Raw genomic sequence first — 20951 nt, 5'->3', positions numbered from 1 at the left:
TTCTAAACTTGAGCAGAACCCTTGGCAGGCAGAGTTAACTGGAGCATAGATTTCTGTGCCTATAAATTAGTTTATCCCTGTTTGCCTGTTTGCAGTAAAGGCTGATGCCGGGATATATACTTTCACTAAAACCTCTTGTATTCCCCTTCTGAGAGAGACATCAACCTCACCTGTTATATAATGCTTTGTATGTGAGTGCAGCAACCTCCCTACAAATTGCAAACTAGTGACCCCATTAGTAAATAAAGAAGCTGCAACAAATGCAGGAATATTGGCAATATGATGTCTTGGGTGTGAATGATCAGCCCCACTTGTATGTATAAAGTTTTAAAGTTTCATATTTCAAAGCAGTAACATCCCTAGAAATTTGAGGCAATCAGCTTGGTAATGAATAAATAAGGATGCAATAAACGCAGGAATATTTCCAATAGGAAGTCTTGAGTGTGAATGATCAGTCTCTTGTATGTATGTATAAAGTTTCATAAATCAAGGCAGCAGAAATGTGAGGTAATCAACTCAGTAGTAAATAAATAAAGATGCAGTAATCACAGGAATATTGGCTAAAGGAGATCTTGGGGTTTGAATGATTAGTCTCACTTGTATTAATCTTTGTGTGTCTGTGTAGCAGCATCCCTAGAAATTTAAGGCCAATCACTTTAGTAATAATGTAAAAAATGGTGCTATAAACACAGGATTTTTAGCAGTGGGGTGTCTTGCATGTGAGTGACAGGGAGTGGAGTGGAACAGAGGTGGTTTGTTTGTTTAAGGGAGTGAGGCATCAGTCAAAAGAAGAAGAATTTTGAATTGAAGTAATGGAATGTATTGTGTGTCTGTGATGAACTGAAATTTGGAAAAAAGTTAGTATAGAAAGAGAGAGAGAGAGAGAGAGAGTGCAGTAGTTGCTGTATAGTGGATTAAAAAAATAATAATGCCAATAAGAAAAATAAAGTAAAAACTGAAGAAAATACACGTCAAAATATAACGGAGAGAGAGAGAGAGAGAGAGAGAGAGAGAGAGAGAAAGAGAGAGACTACAAACATCCCAACAGATAAGGAAAAATCAAACAAATTCAACACTCAGATCCTTCACAATCACTCATAAGCCAACTAAATCAATGGCAACTCCAAGGCATAACTAACCAGTGTGCATGTGTCCCCCTCTCCTGGTAGACACTTCCCCTTGCAGCCCCCTCCCCAGCAGCCCCTCTAAGTTGCCCATTACAGCCCCCTCCCCTACAGCCTCTGTAAGCCTCAGCCACCATTCTTTCCCCCACTTCTTTCCATGGCAGCTCCTGAACAGAGGGACGTGGTGCGGACCAGACTAGGTTAGCGTCAACTGTTTTTTATCCACATTTTTTTCCCTCACCTCCAATGTAGTTAGTAGACTCACACCTGAGAGCAACAGTGGCTTGGTGTTTTGTGTGTGTGTGTGTGTTTTCGGGGGACTGGATATGTGTGCCTGAGGTATGAATTGGAATAAAGTTTTGCTCTGTTCCATGTTCTCTGTTTCTAATATGTTTGTGTGTGTGTGTGTGTGTGTGTGTGTGTGTGGAGTAGGTGTTTTAGCATAATGTGAATTGGAGTAAGCTTGAAATATTACCATCTGGCACTATTTAGCTATTACTTTATTCTATATTCTCTTTTTTTTGTTTTTAAAGGAGCTAAAAACCCTGTATATTTTCATTCTTCTGTTTTTGTTAAGGAGCTCAATTGTACATCAAGCAATAAAACCCTGTATATTTCCCTCTGCACCATTGCCTTGTGTAGTATTTCCCATTGAATGAAGTGGAAAATTTTGTCAGAATGTTCCTTTTACTGTCATTGCCTTCAGTCTTGTATAAATTCATAATTGCCATCAGTCTTTATCAGACATCAAGATCTTGCTGCTGGAGGTTCTGTGGGTGATGTGTGGAAGTGTGTGTTTGTGGCACATGTGGATGAGGTATGTACTGTCAACTCTCACCAATTGTGAATTCACCACACACAAAAATTTGTGATTGTAAGGATAGGTGAAATGTAAAGAAATTTAACAAAGATTATGTGGATCTGTAAAAGCATGAAGAGTCTTTACCATATCTAGATTTATGGTTCATCATGATATTTTCTGCTTACAGAGAGTTTATCATAACCTAACCCCATCACAGGGTACCCCTCTCGCTGGAGTATGCACCAACTCACACTAAGAACACTGTGCAAAATCATAACACCCTCTAGAAAGAAAATAAATTAAATGTATAGATCCTCGAAATTTCCAATCAGTAAAATGTTTAGAGGTGGCAGTAGAAGAAAATAGTGAAACCTCGATTACCGAATGCCTCCCTTTTCGAAAAAATTTTTTTTTTAACAAAATTCTGGACTCCTTATTGCTTCGGTTGTGATACCATAATTCAGTTTTGAAACATTACTTAAGTTTAAATATTAAAAGATGTAGCAAAAGCTGCCATTTTTTACTAATTTATAGTTCCTATAAATATTTACTTTGTTTTCATATATTTGGAGAAGAGACACAGAATGTAAGACAGTAATTCAATGTTTGAAGTGAGGTAAATGTGATCCAGTTGGAAAGCCACGATATAAACAGCTTTTGATTCTCAGGAGTTATCCTGAGACACCTGTGGCCATCACTACTGCACAACTGCATTTTTCCTGTAGCTTTTCCCAGCAGCAAGATGTCTGAGTGTTATGATCACCTTCATTTTGGCAGAAAGTGGGTTGCTCCTCTCTGTGTCCTTTTGTAAGGCTTCCCTGCACAGTCTTAACAGTATCTTCTGATGAGTTCTGTGTCACAAAGTTCATTCAATACATCCTTTCTGGATAAATAATTTGGGAGGTGGAGATGCTGTGAAGCAGCCATCTTGGCTGTGGGAGCATCTGTCATAAGCCACTAAGACAGTGTAGACTGGTGTCTGGGAATGAATTAATCCAGTTTACATTGATTCCTATGAGGAAAATAGTTTTGGTTTTCAAACATTTCAAGTTTTGAATGGCATTAAGGAACGAATTAAGTTCTAGAACCGAGATTCCACTGTAATTGGTTTGCAACCAAGGAATAATGCACCAGATGGGTGTGAAAAGGTTAAGATTAAGGAACTTAGCTGAGCAAGAAATTCACCTCCTGGTAAGCTCTGGAAATGTTATGTTGGATGCAAGTTGACTGTTTGGTATTGTGTGGCAATGAGAACTAGTGACCTTTGTATATGATGTGAGGAATTCACAGGAATTGTTACGTTATGTTATGTTGGGTGAGGGTTGACTGGTATTGTGTGGAAGTGAAAATTAGTGATCTCTGTATGTGATGTATAGTCTGGCAAATCTAAACTGGCACGTATGATGCATAATCCTCTAGGTGCACTGTAGTTGCCTCAGCTGAACCACCCCCACTCTCAGCGCACTGCTCTTTTTCGCCCTCTGTAAATCTTGTCAAAATACTGTGTATTCTTATATTCTAACAAAGCTATCATTTTTTTTTTTTTTTTATAAATAATCCATTATTGCTCATGAATATGAAGAACCTGGTATAACATGTGACGCCTCACTTGTGTGGTGTTGCAAGGAACAGCCAGGTCAGGTGAGGTGCAGCTGTCACCCCAATGCCCCACTCACACACCCACCACATGAGGTCAGGTCATCATGTCTGCAGCATTCAGATCTATCACCACACCATTCCACACATATACACAGTCAAGTAAAGGATATTATGATAAAGTAAATCTATATTTTCAAAGAAAGAAGAAGAATGAAGATCTTAGTGATATTTGAGAGGTCAGATCTCGAACAACAGCAGCTACACTGGTGAATGAACAGTGAACAGAGAGTGGGTAGAATATGCAAGCAAGCATAATGAAGGGCACAATGAGTTGACCAAATGTTCATCTCCCAAGAAATGGCATGGGCACATGGAACAGAGGTCAGTTTGACAGATGTAGAGACAACAACACTGCACCAGGGTGATTATATATCACACACTCCAGTTTAGATTTGCCAGACCATAGTAAGAAATTAACCTTGCACAACAGGCTCTGGAACTGTTGTGTTGTCAAGAGTTGACTATTTGGTATTGTGTGATGAAAATGTTGGGTAAGGACTGATTGGTGCTGTGTGGAAATGAAAACTAGGGACCTCTGTATATGATGTAGTAAAAAATTCATGTGGTATGACTGTCTCTGAAACTGTTGTGTTGGCTGAGGTTGACTGGTATTGTGTGAAGCTGGAGACTAGTGACCTTTGTATATGATGTAGTAGCTAACTGTGCCACCAGGGCACCTGATGTGTGAATCCCTGGTGACCGTCCTCTGTGCATTTATTGCTCCCTTACATGTGTAGATATATTATTTTACAAATGTTACCCCTGCACCATTAAGATTATTTAGTATACATTGCAGTTTGATAGCACTAACCTCTGTTGACTTCTGTTGAACACTAATTTGAATAGCCATGTTGTTATAATGAGTCACTAATTTAGACAATAGCTGTGACAGATATGTATTTATTGTCACCAATTTAGACAGTAACTTTGATGTATCTTTTTATTATGTCACAAATTTAGACAGTAATCACAATTTACCTATTTGTTAAGTCACTAAATTAGACAACTATGACATCTTTTTATAAAGTCAATAATTTTGTAACTGTGATATACTTTTGCTTTATTCATTGGGGACAAAAATATCAATGTTAATGTAGTGACTGGACAGGCAAGGTCAACCAAAAGTCACACAGACCTTGGTGACTTTTGGCCCAACTGGTAATGTGTCAGTCATATTGGCCTTCAGCTCCCAGTCAGGGTTTCAGTAACCACCGATAACTTCTCACAGCCATTTTACCTCGCCTTCAGATCGATTTCTCATATTTCTCTGATACTCCGAAGTCAGACATTACACTAACTTGACCTTTGTGTGGTGTACTTACTTTTCAACTGAGAGCTTTAGGAAGTGACATCATGGTTTTAGAGTGGGATAGAAGGAGCGAAGGATATTGAACCAATATACATGCAAGCGTGTGTAGCATAGTGGAGTGGTGAAGGAGTGCCTGGTGGGTGCATGACAGTAGTGGCTGAGATGTGAAGATTATGACAGAAGTACGACAGAATGGTGGTTTTAACCCTTTTATTGTCAATCTTAACTTTTGTTAACATTTTGAGTTCTGAAAAAAAAAAAAAAGGATAAGGAGGTCCAGGCTACAGAACCACTCAAGACACTGTGGTACACAAATATGTCTAAAAAAATCTTTATTAATTACTGGAAAGATATTGTCAGTGAAAGGGTTAATAGTGATTGTAGTGACTTACAGTGACTGCAGCTCCCTCTGAGTGTATGGTAGCTGATGGTGGTGATGATGATGTGAGTGGTGAAGAAATGTTGAGTAAAGAAGGGACTGAGTGGTGAGTGCAACCCTTAGTAGTGACACAAGGGCTACAACACCATCTGTATATAAAACTTTAACTCTTCATTGTGACAGAAGAGTTCACAGAGATGACAAGAAACAGGCACTGAAATCAAGTCAGTCACTCAAACAATTACTTGACTCGCTCCTTGAATACCAGCACAGGAACTGAACTGAAGGCTTATCATCCAGAACCAGCACACAAATATTTACCTGTATAGAACTTTCTGGTAACTATAAACATTCACATCAACACTCGAGTCACTCAGATACCCTTCCAACAGGTCGCTTAGATACAGACGAATTGCAATTTATGAATGTCTGATTTGTAACTTCAAAAGATACAAATGTGTGTAATGGTTTTGCCCTTTGTTCTCATTTATGAAAGTAGGATTGGCATTTACAAATTGTCCTGATATATGGATGCAGAACTGGTACTTAGGAATATAAATTTTTAAGAGAATTTCCTTCCCCCAAAAAGCAGGTGAAACATGGATTAACTGGAAGAAAATTGGTGTTTGGAATTATCAGTTTAAATTTTTATTTATGAATAATTTCAAAGCAACATGATTCATTTGTAAGTTGCAGTTCACTTTTGGCAACACAGGAGCTGAAAGGAGAAACAAACTACAACCAACATAACAAACTCAAACTGTTGTCTCTTCTTTCTTTTCTTTAATGAGAGACAGTTAGTGGCCTTTTTGGTCTTTCTGCATTTCTTTTTGCCAGTGAGTCTTGATTCTTTGTACATCAGAAAAATAAGAATAAATAAGTAAATAAATGCACTAACCCAACACTTCCTTCACCCTGTCCGTCCCCTGCAGGAGTGGACTGGAAGAGCCTGACACTGCCGGCCTGCCTGCCCATCACCACAGACTACTTCCCTGAGGAACAGTCCCTCCACAACGACTACGTCGTGGCTGACTACAACCTGCTGGTGGATGAGCCTGAGGAGTCAGTGCTCAGACCTCTCACCACCAAGATGGTCTTCCTAGAACTGGTGTCACAACGTCTGGCTCAGGTGAATAGGGTGCTTTTCTCTCTCTCTCTCTCTCTCTCTCTCGTGTAAGGGGAGGGCTGGTCAAGGGCGACAAAAAAAAAAAAAGGCCCACAAGAGTGCCACTCCTTAAACAGAAGTCAAAAAGGATCATTCAGAATTAGAGGATAAGTGTCGTGATACCTCCTTGAAAGAGTTCATGTCATAGGAAGGAGGAAATATAGAAGGAGGCAGGGAATTCAAGAGTTTACCAGAAAAATGATGAGTGATTGAGGATATTGGTTGAATCTATCCATCTGTATACCAGCTGAGCAATCCCACACAAAGCACCACACACTTATTCACATTCTTAGCCCTATCAGCCCAAAGTGGAAAGGGATGCTAAATGTGTATATATATATATATATATATATATATATATATATATATATATATATATATATATATATATATATATATATATATATATATATATATATATATATATATATATATATATATATATATATATATATATATATATATATATATATATATATATATATATATATATATATATATATATATATATATATATATATATATATATATATATATATATATATATATATATATATATTTCTCTTTTCTCTGAAAATGGCATGCAGATTTAATGATTTACTTAGGTAATTTCCAGCCCCCATATGAGTCCTTTACATAACACTTTCTTCCCCAATACAGGGCTTCCAGATGATAATGCTGGCAGAGAGGGGCGGCGTTGGGGGAGCAGGGAGTGGGGAGCTTGGATCAGGGGGTGCTGCAGGGTACTCTGGGGTGGGGTCCTTCATCCGGAACCGCAGCCGCACCCACCACAACACAGTGACACAGGAGTACCGCCTCTCCATTGGCCGCATCTTCCACAAGATTCTCCTGTACGGCTCTACCATCACCGTCACCATCTACAGGCCCCGGTGTGTGTGTTCACCAAGTTGTGTTTACCTGGTTGTAATTTCCAGGGCTTGAGCTACACTGCTGTGGTCCCATCTCTGTGTCTATACATGTCTAATCTTTCCTTTAGTTTGTGCACACTTGTCACCAAAACTGTATCTTTTAGTTTATTCCAAACTTCAGTGTGCCTTTGTGGAAAAATGTTCTTGTTTGTGGTGTTTGAACATCTTTTCCTCAACTTGTGTGGGTGTCCCCTTCTACTGCCATGATTGCTTGTCTCTTTTAGTAATAGTTTGTCATTATTTACATTTCCATTTTTATTTACCAACTTATAGGTAGCAAATCTCCTCTTTTTCTCCTTTGTTCCAGTATGTGTGGAAGGGGTGTGTGTGTTTGTGTGTCATTATCTACTGGCTGAGGTGAGGGTTGTGTGTGTGTGTGTGTGTGTGTGTGTGTGTGTGTGTGTGTGTGTGAGGGATGTGTGTTTGTATGTCACTATCAACTGGCTGAGGTGAGGGTTGTATGTGTGTGTGTGTGTGTGTGTGTGTGTGTGTGTGTGTGTATGGGAGGGATGTGTTTGTATGTCACTATCTGCTGGCTGAGCTGAGGGTTGTATGTGTGTGTGTGTGTGTGTGTGTGTGTGTGTGTGGGAGGGATGTGTGTTTGTATGTCACTATCTACTGGCTGAGGTGAGGGTTGTATGTGTGTGTGTGTGCGTGTGTGTGTGTGTGTGTGTGTGTGTGTGTGTGTGTGTGTGTGTGTGTGTATGGGAGGGATGTTTTTGTATGTCACTACTCGTATCTGCTGGCTGAGCTGAGGGTTGTATGTGTGTGTGTGTGTGTGTGTGTGTGTGTGTGTGTGTGTGTGTGGGAGGGATGTGTGTTTGTATGTCACTATCTACTGGCTGAAGTGAGGGTTGTATGTGTGTGTGTGTGTGTGTATGGGAGGGATATTTTTGTATGTCACTATCTGCTGGCTGAGCTGAGGGTTGTATGTGTGTGTGTGTGTGTGTGTGTGTGTGTGTGTGTGTGTGTGTGTGTGTGTGTGTGTACCTAGTAGTTATGCTTTACCCATCTTTCTGTTTGTCATTGCATCTTACTTGGTCATTTATTACTTTGAACTCATGCATACTCTCAGCATCTACTATTTCCTTATCCAGATCACCCCCTCACTGGTAAAGATAGCTGTATTTTTTTGTGTCCTTTGAGCAACTTCTTTTTTTTCTTCTTATCATGTTCTCTTATACTATTCCCCACATCCCTTGTAAACATGTCTTTCTTGCCAAATTGCTCCATTATTCTCATTGCTCTGTATGTTGGCATTGAGTCCCATCTTTTCTTCTTCCAGTGGTGTCAAATCCTATCAGTCTCCTCTTGTTCCTTTCTTCCAATGATGTCAAGACCTTCATATCAAGTCTCTTCTCTTTTCTTTCCTTCACTAGTGTCAGCTCTTTCAATTCTCCTCTCTCTCTTCTTTCTTTTTATGATATCAAAAATTTCCTATGAGTACTAACACCCCCTTCTCATTCTGCTGCTCCTTCTCCTGTTCCTGCATGTCACGGCAGACACCCGTACCCTCAGCTGAAGCGCCAATATAAGTACAGGTTTCGGGCACCTGAGATGAGCAGCTACGAGGTGTCTTGGGTGGACTTCAGGACGGAGCGCCTCGAGACTTACATGTGGAACCACCTCGACAACTACATCTGCTTCCGGGGCGAGTCTCCGGACTACCCACTCATTGAGGTGCGTTAAATAATAGTACGTAATGATTATAATAATTATAATAATTTAGATCATGTACAGGTGATTCAGTTTTACACAATTTTTTTTCATGTATTTGGTGTAACGTGACTTTAAATATATCAGATTTGATTGAATTTACAACCAGTTTCCACTTTAGCATGATCCAGCCCAACCACTCATTCATGCTGTACATCAGCAAGTACAGTATTAAGAGATTTTTTCCTTTTTTCTGTATTTCTATTGTTTTAGGTTTTATATTTAAAGCTGGAATCAGTAAATGAGAATAAACTGTAGGGCTTAGTATTATTTACTTACCATATTTGTGGCATGTCAGACACACCTCTGCATAAGAATCCTATTTTACAAGGATGTTTTGTGGAAAAAATTTTGTTATGTTTCATAATGAATTTATTGGAAAAATTTTAGTGTGTGTGTGTGTAATAATAATAATAATAATAATAATAATAATAATAATAATAATAATATATAATAATAAAAAACGGTATAATATTTAGGCAGTTAACAAACTGAAAATGTACAGAGGGGGGTGGGGAAATTTTTTTTTTTTTTTTTTTTATGTAGGAAGGATACTGGCCAAGGGCAACAAAAATCTAATAAAAAAAAAAATGCCCACTGAAATGCCAGTCCCATAAAAGGGTCAAATCAGTGGTCAAAAATTGGTGGATAAGTGTCTTGAAACCTCCCTCTTGAAGGAATTCAAGTCATAGGAAGGTGGAAATACAGAAGCAGGCAGGGAGTTCCAGAGTTTACCAGAGGAAGAGATGAATGATTGAGAATACTGGTTAACTCTTGCGTTAGAGAGGTGGACAGAATAGGGGTGAGAGAAAGAAGAAAGTCTTGTGCAGCGAGGCTGCGGAAGGAGGGGAGGCATGCAGTTAGCAAGATCAGAAGAGCAGTTGGCATGAAAATAGCGGTAGAAGACAGCTAGATATGCAACATTGCGGCGGTGAGAGAGGGGCTGAAGACAGTCAGTTAGAGGAGAGGAGTTGATGAGACGAAAAGCTTTTGATTCCACCCTGTCTAGAAGAGCAGTATGAGTGGAACCCCCCCAGACATGTGAAGCATACTCCATACATGGACGGATAAGGCCCTTGTACAGAGTTAGCAGCTGGGGGGGTGAGAAAAACTGGCAGAGACGTCTCAGAACACCTAACTTCATAGAAGCTGTTTTAGCTAGAGATGAGATGTGAAGTTTCCAGTTCAGATTATAAGTAAAGGACAGACCGAGGATGTTCATTGTAGAAGAGGGGGACAGTTGAGTGTCATTGAAGAAGAGGGGATAGTTGTCTGGAAGGTTGTGTCGAGTTGATAGATGGAGGAATTGAGTTTTTGAGGCATTGAACAATACCAAGTTTGCTCTGCCCCAATCAGAAATTTTAGAAAGATCAGAAGTCAGGCGTTCTGTGGCTTCCCTGCGTGATATGTTTACCTCCTGAAGGGTTGGACATCTATGAAAAGACGTGGAAAAGTGCAGGGTGGTATCATCAGCATAGGAGTGGATAGGACAAGAAGTTTGGTTTAGAAGATCATTGATGAATAATAAGAAGAGAGTGGGTGACAGGACAGAACCCTGAGGAACACCACTGTTAATAGATTTAGGAGAAGAACAGTGACCGTCTACCACAGCAGCAATAGAACGGTCAGAAAGGAAACTTGAGATGAAGTTACAGAGAGAAGGATAGAAACCGTAGGAGGGTAGTTTGGAAATCAAAGCTTTGTGCCAGACTCTATCAAAGGCTTTTGATATGTCCAAGGCAACAGCAAAAGTTTCACCAAAGTCTCTAAAAGAGGATGACCAAGACTCAGTAAGGAAAGCCAGAAGATCACCAGTAGAGCGGCCTTGACGGAACCCATACTGGCGATCAGATAGAAGGTTGTGAAGTGATAGATGTTTAAGAATCTTCCTGTTGAGGATAGATTCAAAAACTTTAGATAAGCAGGAAATTAAAGCAATAGGACGGTAGTTTGAGGGATTAGAGCGGTCACCCTTTTTAGGAACAGGTTGAATGTAGGCAAACTTCCAGCAAGAAGGAAAGGTAGATGTTGACAGACAGAGCTGAAAGAGTTTGACTAGGCAAGGTGCAAGCACGGAGGCACAGTTTCGAAGAACAATAGGAGGGACCCCATCAGGTCCATAAGCCTTCCGAGGGTTTAGGCCAGCGAGGGCATGGAAAACATCATTGCGAAGAATTTTAATACGTGGCATGAAGTAGTCAGAGGGTGGAGGAGAGGGAGGAACAAGCCCAGAATCGTCCAAGGTAGAGTTTTTAGCAAAGGTTTGAGCAAAGAGTTCAGCTTTAGAAATAGATGTGATAGCAGTGGTGCCATCTGGTTGAAGTAGAGGAGGGAAAGAAGAAGCAAAGTTATTGGAGATATTTTTGGCTAGATGCCAGAAATCACAAGGGGAGTTAGATCTTGAAAGGTTTTGACATTTTCTGTTAATGAAGGAGTTTTTGGCTAGTTGGAGAACAGACTTGGCATGGTTCCGGGCAGAAATATAAAGTGCATGAGATTCTGGTGATGGAAGGCTTAAGTACCTTTTGTGGGCCACCTCTCTATCATGTATAGCACGAGAACAAGCTGTGTTAAACCAAGGTTTAGAAGGTTTAGGACGAGAAAAAGAGTGAGGAATGTACGCCTCCATGCCAGACACTATCACCTCTGTTATGCGCTCAGCACACAAAGACGGGTCTCTGACACGGAAGCAGTAGTCATTCCAAGGAAAATCAGCAAAATACCTCCTCAGGTCCCCCCAACTAGCAGAGGCAAAATGCCAGAGGCACCTTCGCTTAGGGGGATCCTGAGGAGGGATTGGAGTGATAGGACAAGATAAAGATATGAGATTGTGATCGGAGGAGCCCAACGGAGAAGAAAGGGTGACAGCATAAGCAGAAGGATTAGAGGTCAGGAAAAGGTCAAGAATGTTGGGCGTATCTCCAAGACGGTCAGGAATACGAGTAGGGTGTTGCACCAATTGCTCTAGGTCATGGAGGATAGCAAAGTTGTAGATTAGTTCACCAGGATGGTCAGTGAAGGGAGAGGAAAGCCAAAGCTGCTGGTGAACATTGAAGTCTCCAAGAATGGAGATCTCTGCAAAAGGGAAGAGGGTCAGAATGTGCTCCACTTTGGAAGTTAAGTAGTCAAAGAATTTCTTATAGTCAGAGGAGTTAGGAGAGAGGTACACAGCACAGATAAATTTAGTATGAGAATGACTCTGTAGTCGTAGCCAGATGGTGGAAAACTCGGAAGATTCAAGAGCGTGGGCACAAGAGCAGGTTAAGTCATTGCGCACATAAACGCAGCATCCAGCTTTGGATCGAAAATGAGGATAGAGAAAGTAGGAGGGAACAGAAAAGGGGCTACTGTCAGTTGCCTCAGACATCTGAGTTTCAGTGAGGAAAAGAAGATGAGGTTTAGAAGAGGAGAGGTGGTGTTCTACAGATTGAAAATTAGATCTTAGACCGCGAATGTTGCAGAAGTTAATGAAGAAAAAGTTGAGGGGGGTGTCAAGGCACTTAGGGTCGTTGACGGAAAGGCAGTCCGACCTGGGGACATTTATGGTCCCCTCCCCAGATGGGGACTCCGAGGCTGGTGTAGGAGTCGCCATGATTTTAAAATTTTTGAGTGAAGGGTGTGTGTGTTATTAGGTGCTTGTAGTTTTGTGTGGAGGAAGAGAGTTGTCTTTAGAGGGCAGGCTGTGACTGCCCCCTTGTGTTGTGAGACACAAAGGGAAACGTACAGTGAGGTCACAGCTGGGTTTAATGATAAGTTCACAGCACCCCCTGAACAGTGCTTTAGACCTCACTGGGAGTAATTATCGTTTTGGCAGGTGTCTACTGCCTCCTCGTGAAATACTTAACATTAATCCTAAAGGTAAGTCTAATCTAGAAGGGACTATTGATTGATGGCTCGCACCATGGTGGGAGTCACGCTGAGTCTGTACTGGTCCATGTGCGGTCCCTTTAGGGGCGTTATCTTGTTGTGGTGTCTGGTGCCACGGACCGGGCAAGGCGCGTCAGGCGGCAGCATGTGTCTGAGATGTGGATGATGCAGTAGTCCCCTTCCAAACTTCTCCAGAGCCTCTCGGTGCCTGGTGGATAGTCTGGACAGACTCAGGGTGGTCAGGGCTTCTTCATAGGTGGTGTAGGCAGGGCCAAGGATGACCCTGCATGCCCTTTTCTGCACACTTTCTAGCTGTGGCTGTTGAGTGTGTGTGAGGGAGGAGAACCACACTGGGGAGGCATACATGAGTTTGGGGATGATGAAGGTGAGGTACACCCCCCTTAACTCATCTGTCGGCGTCCCCAGCGACCTGAGTCTGCGCAGCATGTACAGCCTGTAGGTAGCTGATCTTACGGTGCTGGCAACATGCTGCTTCCAGGTCAGCTGGTCGTCCACCGTGACTCCGAGAAGCTTGGCACATCGGACCACCTGGAGGGGATGAGGGCCCACTGTGAGTTGGGGAGGGGGCACTGGTACAGAGGAGGTACAGAAATGCATCACCACAGTTTTGCTGTGGTTGATGGTCATCCTGCTCTCCTCCGTCCACGTCTGCAGTCGCTCCAGAATTGCTTGCAGTGGCGAGTAGTCCGGGTTCTTGGTGGAAACTGGGATGCCCACGGTGCAGTCATCCACATACTTCCAGCAATGGGGGGTGTCAGTGAGGGCATCGTTAATGAGGAGGAGGAAGCATAGAGGACCCATCTTGGTCCTCCGGGGGACCCCGCATGTCAGCTGTTGGAAATTAGAGACAGAGTCCTGATAGTGAACAGCCTGATGCCTCCCTGTGAGGAAGTTGGCTAGCCACGCTACCAGGTTAGGAGGGAGACCCAGACTTATTGCCTTGCTGACAACAACAATGTGATCAACAAGATCAAAGGCTTTTTTTGAAGTCCACAAAAGCAACAGCTAGAGAGGTGTTTCACTTGTCCAGGTGGCTGTGGATGAATTCAAGGAAGCTGGTGTGTGTGTGTGTGTGTGTGTGTGTGTGTGTGTGTGTGTGTGTGTGTGTGTGTGTGTGTGATGTAAGAGGGTCACTACCCAAGAGCAACAAGAATTTTTAATAAAAAGAAAGACCCTAACCTAACCTAACCTAACCTAACCAGTTCCTGCCAGTTCCCATAGAGGTGTCAGATAGAATAATTAAAAAACAGGATAAGTGTCTTGAAACCTCCCTCTTGAAAGAATTCAAAGAGCTCTCGTTAACTCTTGTATTAGAGAGGTTGACAGAATAGGGGTGAGAGAAAGAAGAAAGTCTTGTGCAGCGAGGCGGCGGGAGGAGGGGAGACATGCAGTTAGCAAGATCAGAAGAGCAGTTAGCATGAAAATAGCAGTAGAAGATAGCAAGAGCTGCAACATTGCAGCAGTGAGAGAGAGGCTGAAGACAGTCAGTTGAGAAATGAAATGAGGAGAGGAATTGATACTTCCTCTATTTCCTTTCCTCTCCCTTTTTCTTTCATCTTGTCTCAAACCTCCCTCCATATCATCTCCCCCTTATCTGTCAGAGATAAGGGACAAGGGAGAGGAAGGGGGAGGAGGGCAGAGAATGAAAAAGGGTATGGAGAGAAGGTGAAAGGGGAGGGAGAGAAGGCAAAAGGGTAGAGAGAGAAGGGGAAAGGGGAGGGAAAAAAGGAGAAGAGAGAGAGAGAGAGAGAGAGAGAGAGAGAGAGAGAGAGAGAGAGAGAGAGAGAGAGAGAGAGAGAGAGAATTTTATTATTAGTAATAATATTGTGTCTGCATGATGCCTGGAAGTCCCCATATCTTGTGTAAAAAGAGAAATACTGTACCTTAAGTTTTCTTGATAAATTTTCCTTACTAACATTCCTAATACTAAACAGAGAGACATTGACAACTTATCTTTTTATTTATATTATTAATCATGTTCATAAGTGGTAGTTTGGATGCTCATCATGCTAAATAGAAGATGGAGTAACTTATAAGCTTCTTGTTAATTGTATTCCTAAGTGGTAGTTTGAGCATTCATCATACTAAATAGAGGAAGACAGAGAGAGAGAGAGAGAGAGAGAGAGAGAGAGAGAGAGAGAGAGAGAGAGAGAGAGACTTATAATCTTCTGTCTGTTCTATGTATCAGTAATTGTATTCATAAGTAGTGACTTGAACATTCAATCATACTAAATAGAGAGAGAGAGAGAGAGAGAGAGAGAGAGAGAGAGAGAGAGAGAGAGAGAGAGAGAGAGAGAGAGAGACTTATAATCTCCTTGTTCTTTGCATCAGTAACCATTTTATAAATAGTAGTCCCTGTCATGACATCAGACTGTAAGTCTCCACACGACTCACTCTGCAGCCCCTCAAGTTCTGGCGGTTCCGAGTGCTGCTGGTGGGCGACTGCTTCCGAGTCCCCACACGGTCCATCCTGGAGACTGACACGCTGACTGACATCTATGGGAAACCCAGCCTGGATGAGCAGCAGGTGTGTCTCTTTGTGTGTGTGTGTGTGTGTGTGTGTGTGTTTACCTGGTTGTATTTACCTAGTTGTGACATATGGGAGAGGAGCTAAGCTTGTACTATTGCATCTCCATAACTATTCATATCCAGCTTTTTCCTAAAATCATAAATAATCAGTGCACTGACCACATCCCCCACTAGTCCATTCCATGTTCCTGTGCTTCTATGAAGGAAGCAAAACTTCTTTATGTCCCTTGAGAAGGTGGTTGCTTTTAGTTTCCTTCTATGCCCTCTTGCTTTTCTTTCATTCAGTACAAACAGATCTTTCCAATCCAGTGTTTCCATTCCACTCAGCATTCTGTAGAGTGCGATCATGTCATCCCTTTCTTATCTCTTTTCTAAGGTTGGGTGTGTGTGTGTGTGTGTGTGTGTGTGTGTGTGTGTGTGTGTGTGTGTGTGTTGGTAGTGTAGTTTTTTCATTCTTTTTGTTTTAGCCATCATATTGAATTATCTTATATCTATTGCTTATTTCATTTGTTTTTTGTGTGTCTTTCTACCAATTCCTGGTGTTTGTTCTTTAAGATGTCATCAGGAGAGTGGTTGTGACAGAAAAGCCTTGATTTATTCCTGTCTTTGCATTACTTTTTATTCATTCACCTCTTTCCTTTCATTTCACTTGAGTTCCTTTTGTTGTACCTACCACATCATATTATATGGTGTCATATATTTATACTCGTATACCTGTACTCTCATCAGTCTCTCATCTGCAATTTTGTCTCAGGGTGCTACTTTTGATCCACTCACCCACTCCACATTTCATTTATTCATATGTACTAGGTATTCTAAATAATTTATAAAGACTCATTCCTTTCATCATCTATTCTGAGCACATCATAAGTATTTCACAACTAAATTACTAAAACAAAAAGGATTATCAACAAGTTATATTTGCTTACCTTCACCAGACATTCCAAATCTATTACTCAAATCTCATTACTTTCATCACTAAAAGCACTTCACAACTAAATTACTAAAAAAAAAAAAGAAAAAAAGAAAAAGGATTATTAACATATTACATTTACTTATCTTAATTGATATTCCAAATTAATTACTCAAATCTCATTACTTTCACCGTCCACTCTGAGCACACCAAAAGCATTTCTCAGATAACTTATTGAAGAAGACCATTAACACTCTTTCTTCCAATGTGCAGGAGACAATAGAAGGCTTCCTCAGGTTCCTGGAGATCACTGTGCACCGCCTCAAGAAGCCGGTCAATGCACGCAAGTCCCGGGTGAGTAATGGGAGGGAGTGGCAGCCGTGCATTTCCCATCACCTCCACCACCATCACCACCTTGCTTCTAACACTCAGTGGTGACGGCTTCTTACTCAGGTCATGGCTCCCTTGGGTGCTAGTGTTTGTGTGTGTGTGTGTGTGTGTGTGTGTGTGTGTGTGTGTGTTTCTAATGCTCATATTCTGAAATGCTGTGCTCTCTCACCACAACTGTTTTCGAAGGCCACAGAGATGATTAGCCAGGTTCTCATGCCTGTTTCTCCTGTTGATAGTGTAGAAATCTAGTTAATCCATCACTACAACCATAAAAATACCTCAGAAACCAGTGCAACTTCAACTAAAGTCCTTTGAAATTAGTGGAGGTGCAGCACAGAAGTGTTTCAGATTATGGTCCTTACACTGACATGTATATATAAACATACAAAGCACACACCTGTACAAAATTCATTCTTGTATATGTTCTGTAGTGGAAGTATGAACAAGCCACACTCACCCTCACTGGTCCATGCAAGGTCATCTGTGTCTCGGCATGCTGGTGAGGGGAAGACCTGACTTGTGTCCTGGTCTGCCATGGCCTCCATAGTCCAAATGAGGCACTCCCTGCAGTAATGAGGCAAGCAACAAATGGCATTGAGGGAGCAGTGTTTTGGAAAGCAATGAAATGAGAAAGCAGTGTTTGAATTTGGTGGGGAACAGTGAAATGAGGAAGTAATGTTTTGGAGGTGGAAAACAGTGAAATGAGAAAGCAGTGTTTGAATTTGGTAGGAAACAATTAGATGAGGAAATAATATTTGAAGGTGGTAGGAAGTAATGAAGTGAAGAAGTAATGTCAAAGGTGGTAACAATGAAATGAGGAAGCAGTGTTTGAATTTGGCTGAAAAGAATTAAATAAGAAAGGCATGTTTGGAGTTTGTTGGTCTTACAAGTCTCTAGAACCACTACATAGAGGAGGAACAAAACTATTAGGTAGTTCAAGAGAACAAATGATGACTCAGTCAGATGAGATGAAGGCAGTAGAGAAAGAATCGGCCATCCTACTCCATATTCCAAAGCCCAGTAAAGTTAATGCTACTTTTTTTTTTTTTTTTTTCCTAAGTTACACAGAGATAATTTTGATATTTCCCAAGCCAAGATAAGTTACAGGTCAGTGTTTACCAATCTTCTGCTTGCCTCACTCCAAAAGAGACACCTGCAATGCCTCAGACACAGACCAGCACACCACTCTTGTAAGGCCTGTGAAGGGTGGTGTGGGGAGTTCCCTTCACTCTGTATTGGCAATGTACACTCACTTCTGGACGTGCACTGCTGCTACTACTGTGGTCTGTTCATAATAACCTGATGGGTAAGCCCTGTACTCTGTCCTCTTCGTCTGTCCCCTACCAGTCACCTGCATTCCCTTTTTCAAACCACTGCTGCTGTGTCAAAGAATGAACACCAGATCATTAAACACTTTCCTTTCCCTTTGTACTTTATATCTAAGAATAACCCGTATAAAAAAAAAAGCATTAAGTATTGCTATTGACACATCAAGAAAGAATCAACCATATAATAAAACTGCATTAATTATAACCATTGTCAATACTTCAAGAAGAATTACCCTTTTGAAAAACTGCATTCAATGGTACAGTTTAGAATACATCTAGTCCCTTAAACAAAAATTGGCAGGTTAATAATCCAGCCTTAAGTGATGTGGCCAAGAAGAGAGAGAGAGAGAGGAGGGCAGGGCTTGCCTGCCAAGTAAAGCTGGATGGGTCATACATAGTTACACTGGTACTGCTGAGGTGTAGTGGTGGCAGCATCTGAGGGGGGTGTGGGGAGTGTGGGCCCAGAGAGAGAGAGAGAGAGAGAGAGAGAGAGAGAGAGAGAGAGAGAGAGAGAGAGAGAGAGAGAGAGAGGTGATTTCCAGCCATGTTTTAAGGTGACACTAAAACAAATACCAATGATAATAGTAGTAATAATTGTTTTGACCAGAGGCATAGATATCTTAACATAAAAAACAATGGCCAGAGAACCAAAAAAATCAATAAAAACATACCAGTGACACAAGAATGCAGGAACTTATAAAGATTGGCCAGAGAACCAAAAAATAAAGAGAGCATTTCAGTGACATAAGAATACAAGAACTGATTGAAGATTAGCAGTGCAATAGCAAATGTATTCTCTCTTATGTTATTTCATTTATGCCTGGGGATTTCTTTGGATTTGGTAGGATGAATTGTTTTGCTGCATATTTATGGCTGGAGGTGTGATTCTCTCTCTCTCTCTCTCTCTCTCTCTCTCTCTCTCTCTCTCTCTCTCTCTCTCTCTCTCTCTCTCTCTCTCTCTCTCTCTCTCTCTCTCTCTCTCTCAAGGGCCACACTTCCAAACATTCCCCAGCATCCTGTACATAACACCTTCTCTTTCATGAAGTTTTGAGAGTAGCCAGATGGATTTTGTCTAGTGTCACTGAACAATAGTTGCAGTGATAGAGTGTTGTAGCAGCAGTAACTTGCTCACAAGCCGTAGTGAAGGTGCTTGGTTATGAAGCAGGAATCAGCCACAGTAATGATGACTTGTAATGAAAAACAGAAAACATGTTATTTTTAAATGAATGATGATAATATCAGCAGTAGTAATAATATGAAAAAAGAACAAGGAATGATAATAGTAATGACAATACATAGTAATGACAGTAATGTTAATAATAATATTGACAAAAAAATTTGTGTATGTTTAACTATTTGATTGCAGATTAAACCTTCATTATATAAATACTATTAACCAATTCAAGTGCCACTGACAATATAACACATCTTGTCTAATTTGAGTAACTTTAAACAATAGTAGTAGTAGTAGTAGTAGTAGTAGTAGTAGTAGTAGGATGGAGAACAAGAACAAGAACAGGGAAAAGAATGATAATAGCAGTAATAATAATGATGATGATGATGATATTGACTAAAAACTTCATATTTAACTACTTGATTGCAGAGATAACACTTTTAATTAACCAGTTTGAGTGCCACTGACAGTGTAACATGTCTTGTCTTATATGAGTAATATTAAACAGTCTTACTGAATAAACATAAAACTACAAACACTAAACATTTTACATTTAGCTACTCACTCACAGACTCAACCATCACTTAGCCATTTGAATGCTAAGAGTGTTGACACTTACCTAATTTAAGTAACTATAAACAACTTACATAATACATATAGCAATACAGCACTTAACATTTCATATTTAACTAGTACTCAGTCATGAAATTACTCTTCACTCAAGCACATTATTAGCCATTTAAATGCTAGAGTGTTGAAATCTATTTAATATGAGTATCCATGAACAAATTATTTAACTTTTGTTGCTATGATCATCCTTCCTTATACTTCCTAGCACTGTAAAAACCATTTGCAATGAGGAGAGGGAAGAGGGAAGACTGAGTTCATTTTGTGTTAGTACTCTAGAAATTTTTTTTTTGAGAGCCTGGCACAAAAATAGTGTCTGAAAAGTTATAGGACATTAAAGGAGAAAATTTATTGTGTAGTGAAAAGGTTGAAGATAATATTGTAGACACTGAACATATTTAATTCCCAATCACTCTTAGCTGGCAGTGGCATCTGTCAAACTATAAACTTGCACCAAACATTCCTATTAAGCTTGTTAGTTACCCATCTTTGCCACGATTGGCTTCTATTAAACTGTAAACATGCTCCAAACACTTGCATTAAGCTTGAGTTGGAGCTGTAGCAGTCATAGACTCACACAGATAACAGTTTTCTGCTGGATCATTCATGTCAACAAGATGAGTTCCTGCTTCATGCTAATCCAAGCCAGAATGAGTGCAAAACTTAGCTAACATCAATTGTTTGCAGTAGGATTACCATTAATATTTTGACTAGATGTAGCTAACAGTGGCTGCCAAGTAGGGTAACATTTCTTTTATCAGTACAGAGGCTGCCCCCCCCCTTTTTTTTTTTTCCATATTTCTTTGTACTCCTGTCTCTCATTTCTTCAGTAGTCATAGCTCTTGTTTTGCATCAAGATCCAACCACAGCTGAATACTACAACCCCACTATTGTACTTCTGTTAACTTTTACCAGAAGTCCACTGCTAAATAACCTTTCTGTGGGTGTTGCTCTCAGTGGTGACTGCCCTGGTGGTGAGGCTCAGCGCTGGTTATGTGTCACAGTGGCAGGGAGTGGTG

The 20951-nt window shown here is 40.8% G+C and overlaps 1 protein-coding gene across 7 annotated transcripts in view; it reads left to right on the top strand.

Moving 5' to 3' along the window:
- Positions 1-20951, top strand: part of LOC135113178 (GATOR complex protein Iml1-like) — an 81721-nt gene that overhangs the window by 28968 nt on the left and 31802 nt on the right. For all 7 annotated transcript variants that reach the window (XM_064028283.1, XM_064028286.1, XM_064028285.1 and 4 more), the window contains exons 18-22: positions 6206-6402; positions 7099-7328; positions 8870-9047; positions 15373-15498; positions 16687-16767. In XM_064028283.1, the coding sequence (XP_063884353.1) occupies positions 6206-6402; positions 7099-7328; positions 8870-9047; positions 15373-15498; positions 16687-16767 (812 nt within the window). The remainder of the gene's footprint in view (positions 1-6205; positions 6403-7098; positions 7329-8869; positions 9048-15372; positions 15499-16686; positions 16768-20951) is intronic.

This window comes from Scylla paramamosain, chromosome 25, assembly GCF_035594125.1.
Source record: "Scylla paramamosain isolate STU-SP2022 chromosome 25, ASM3559412v1, whole genome shotgun sequence".
NCBI classification, from domain to species: domain Eukaryota; kingdom Metazoa; phylum Arthropoda; class Malacostraca; order Decapoda; family Portunidae; genus Scylla; species Scylla paramamosain.
This window is presented reverse-complemented; position numbering and strand designations above follow the sequence as displayed.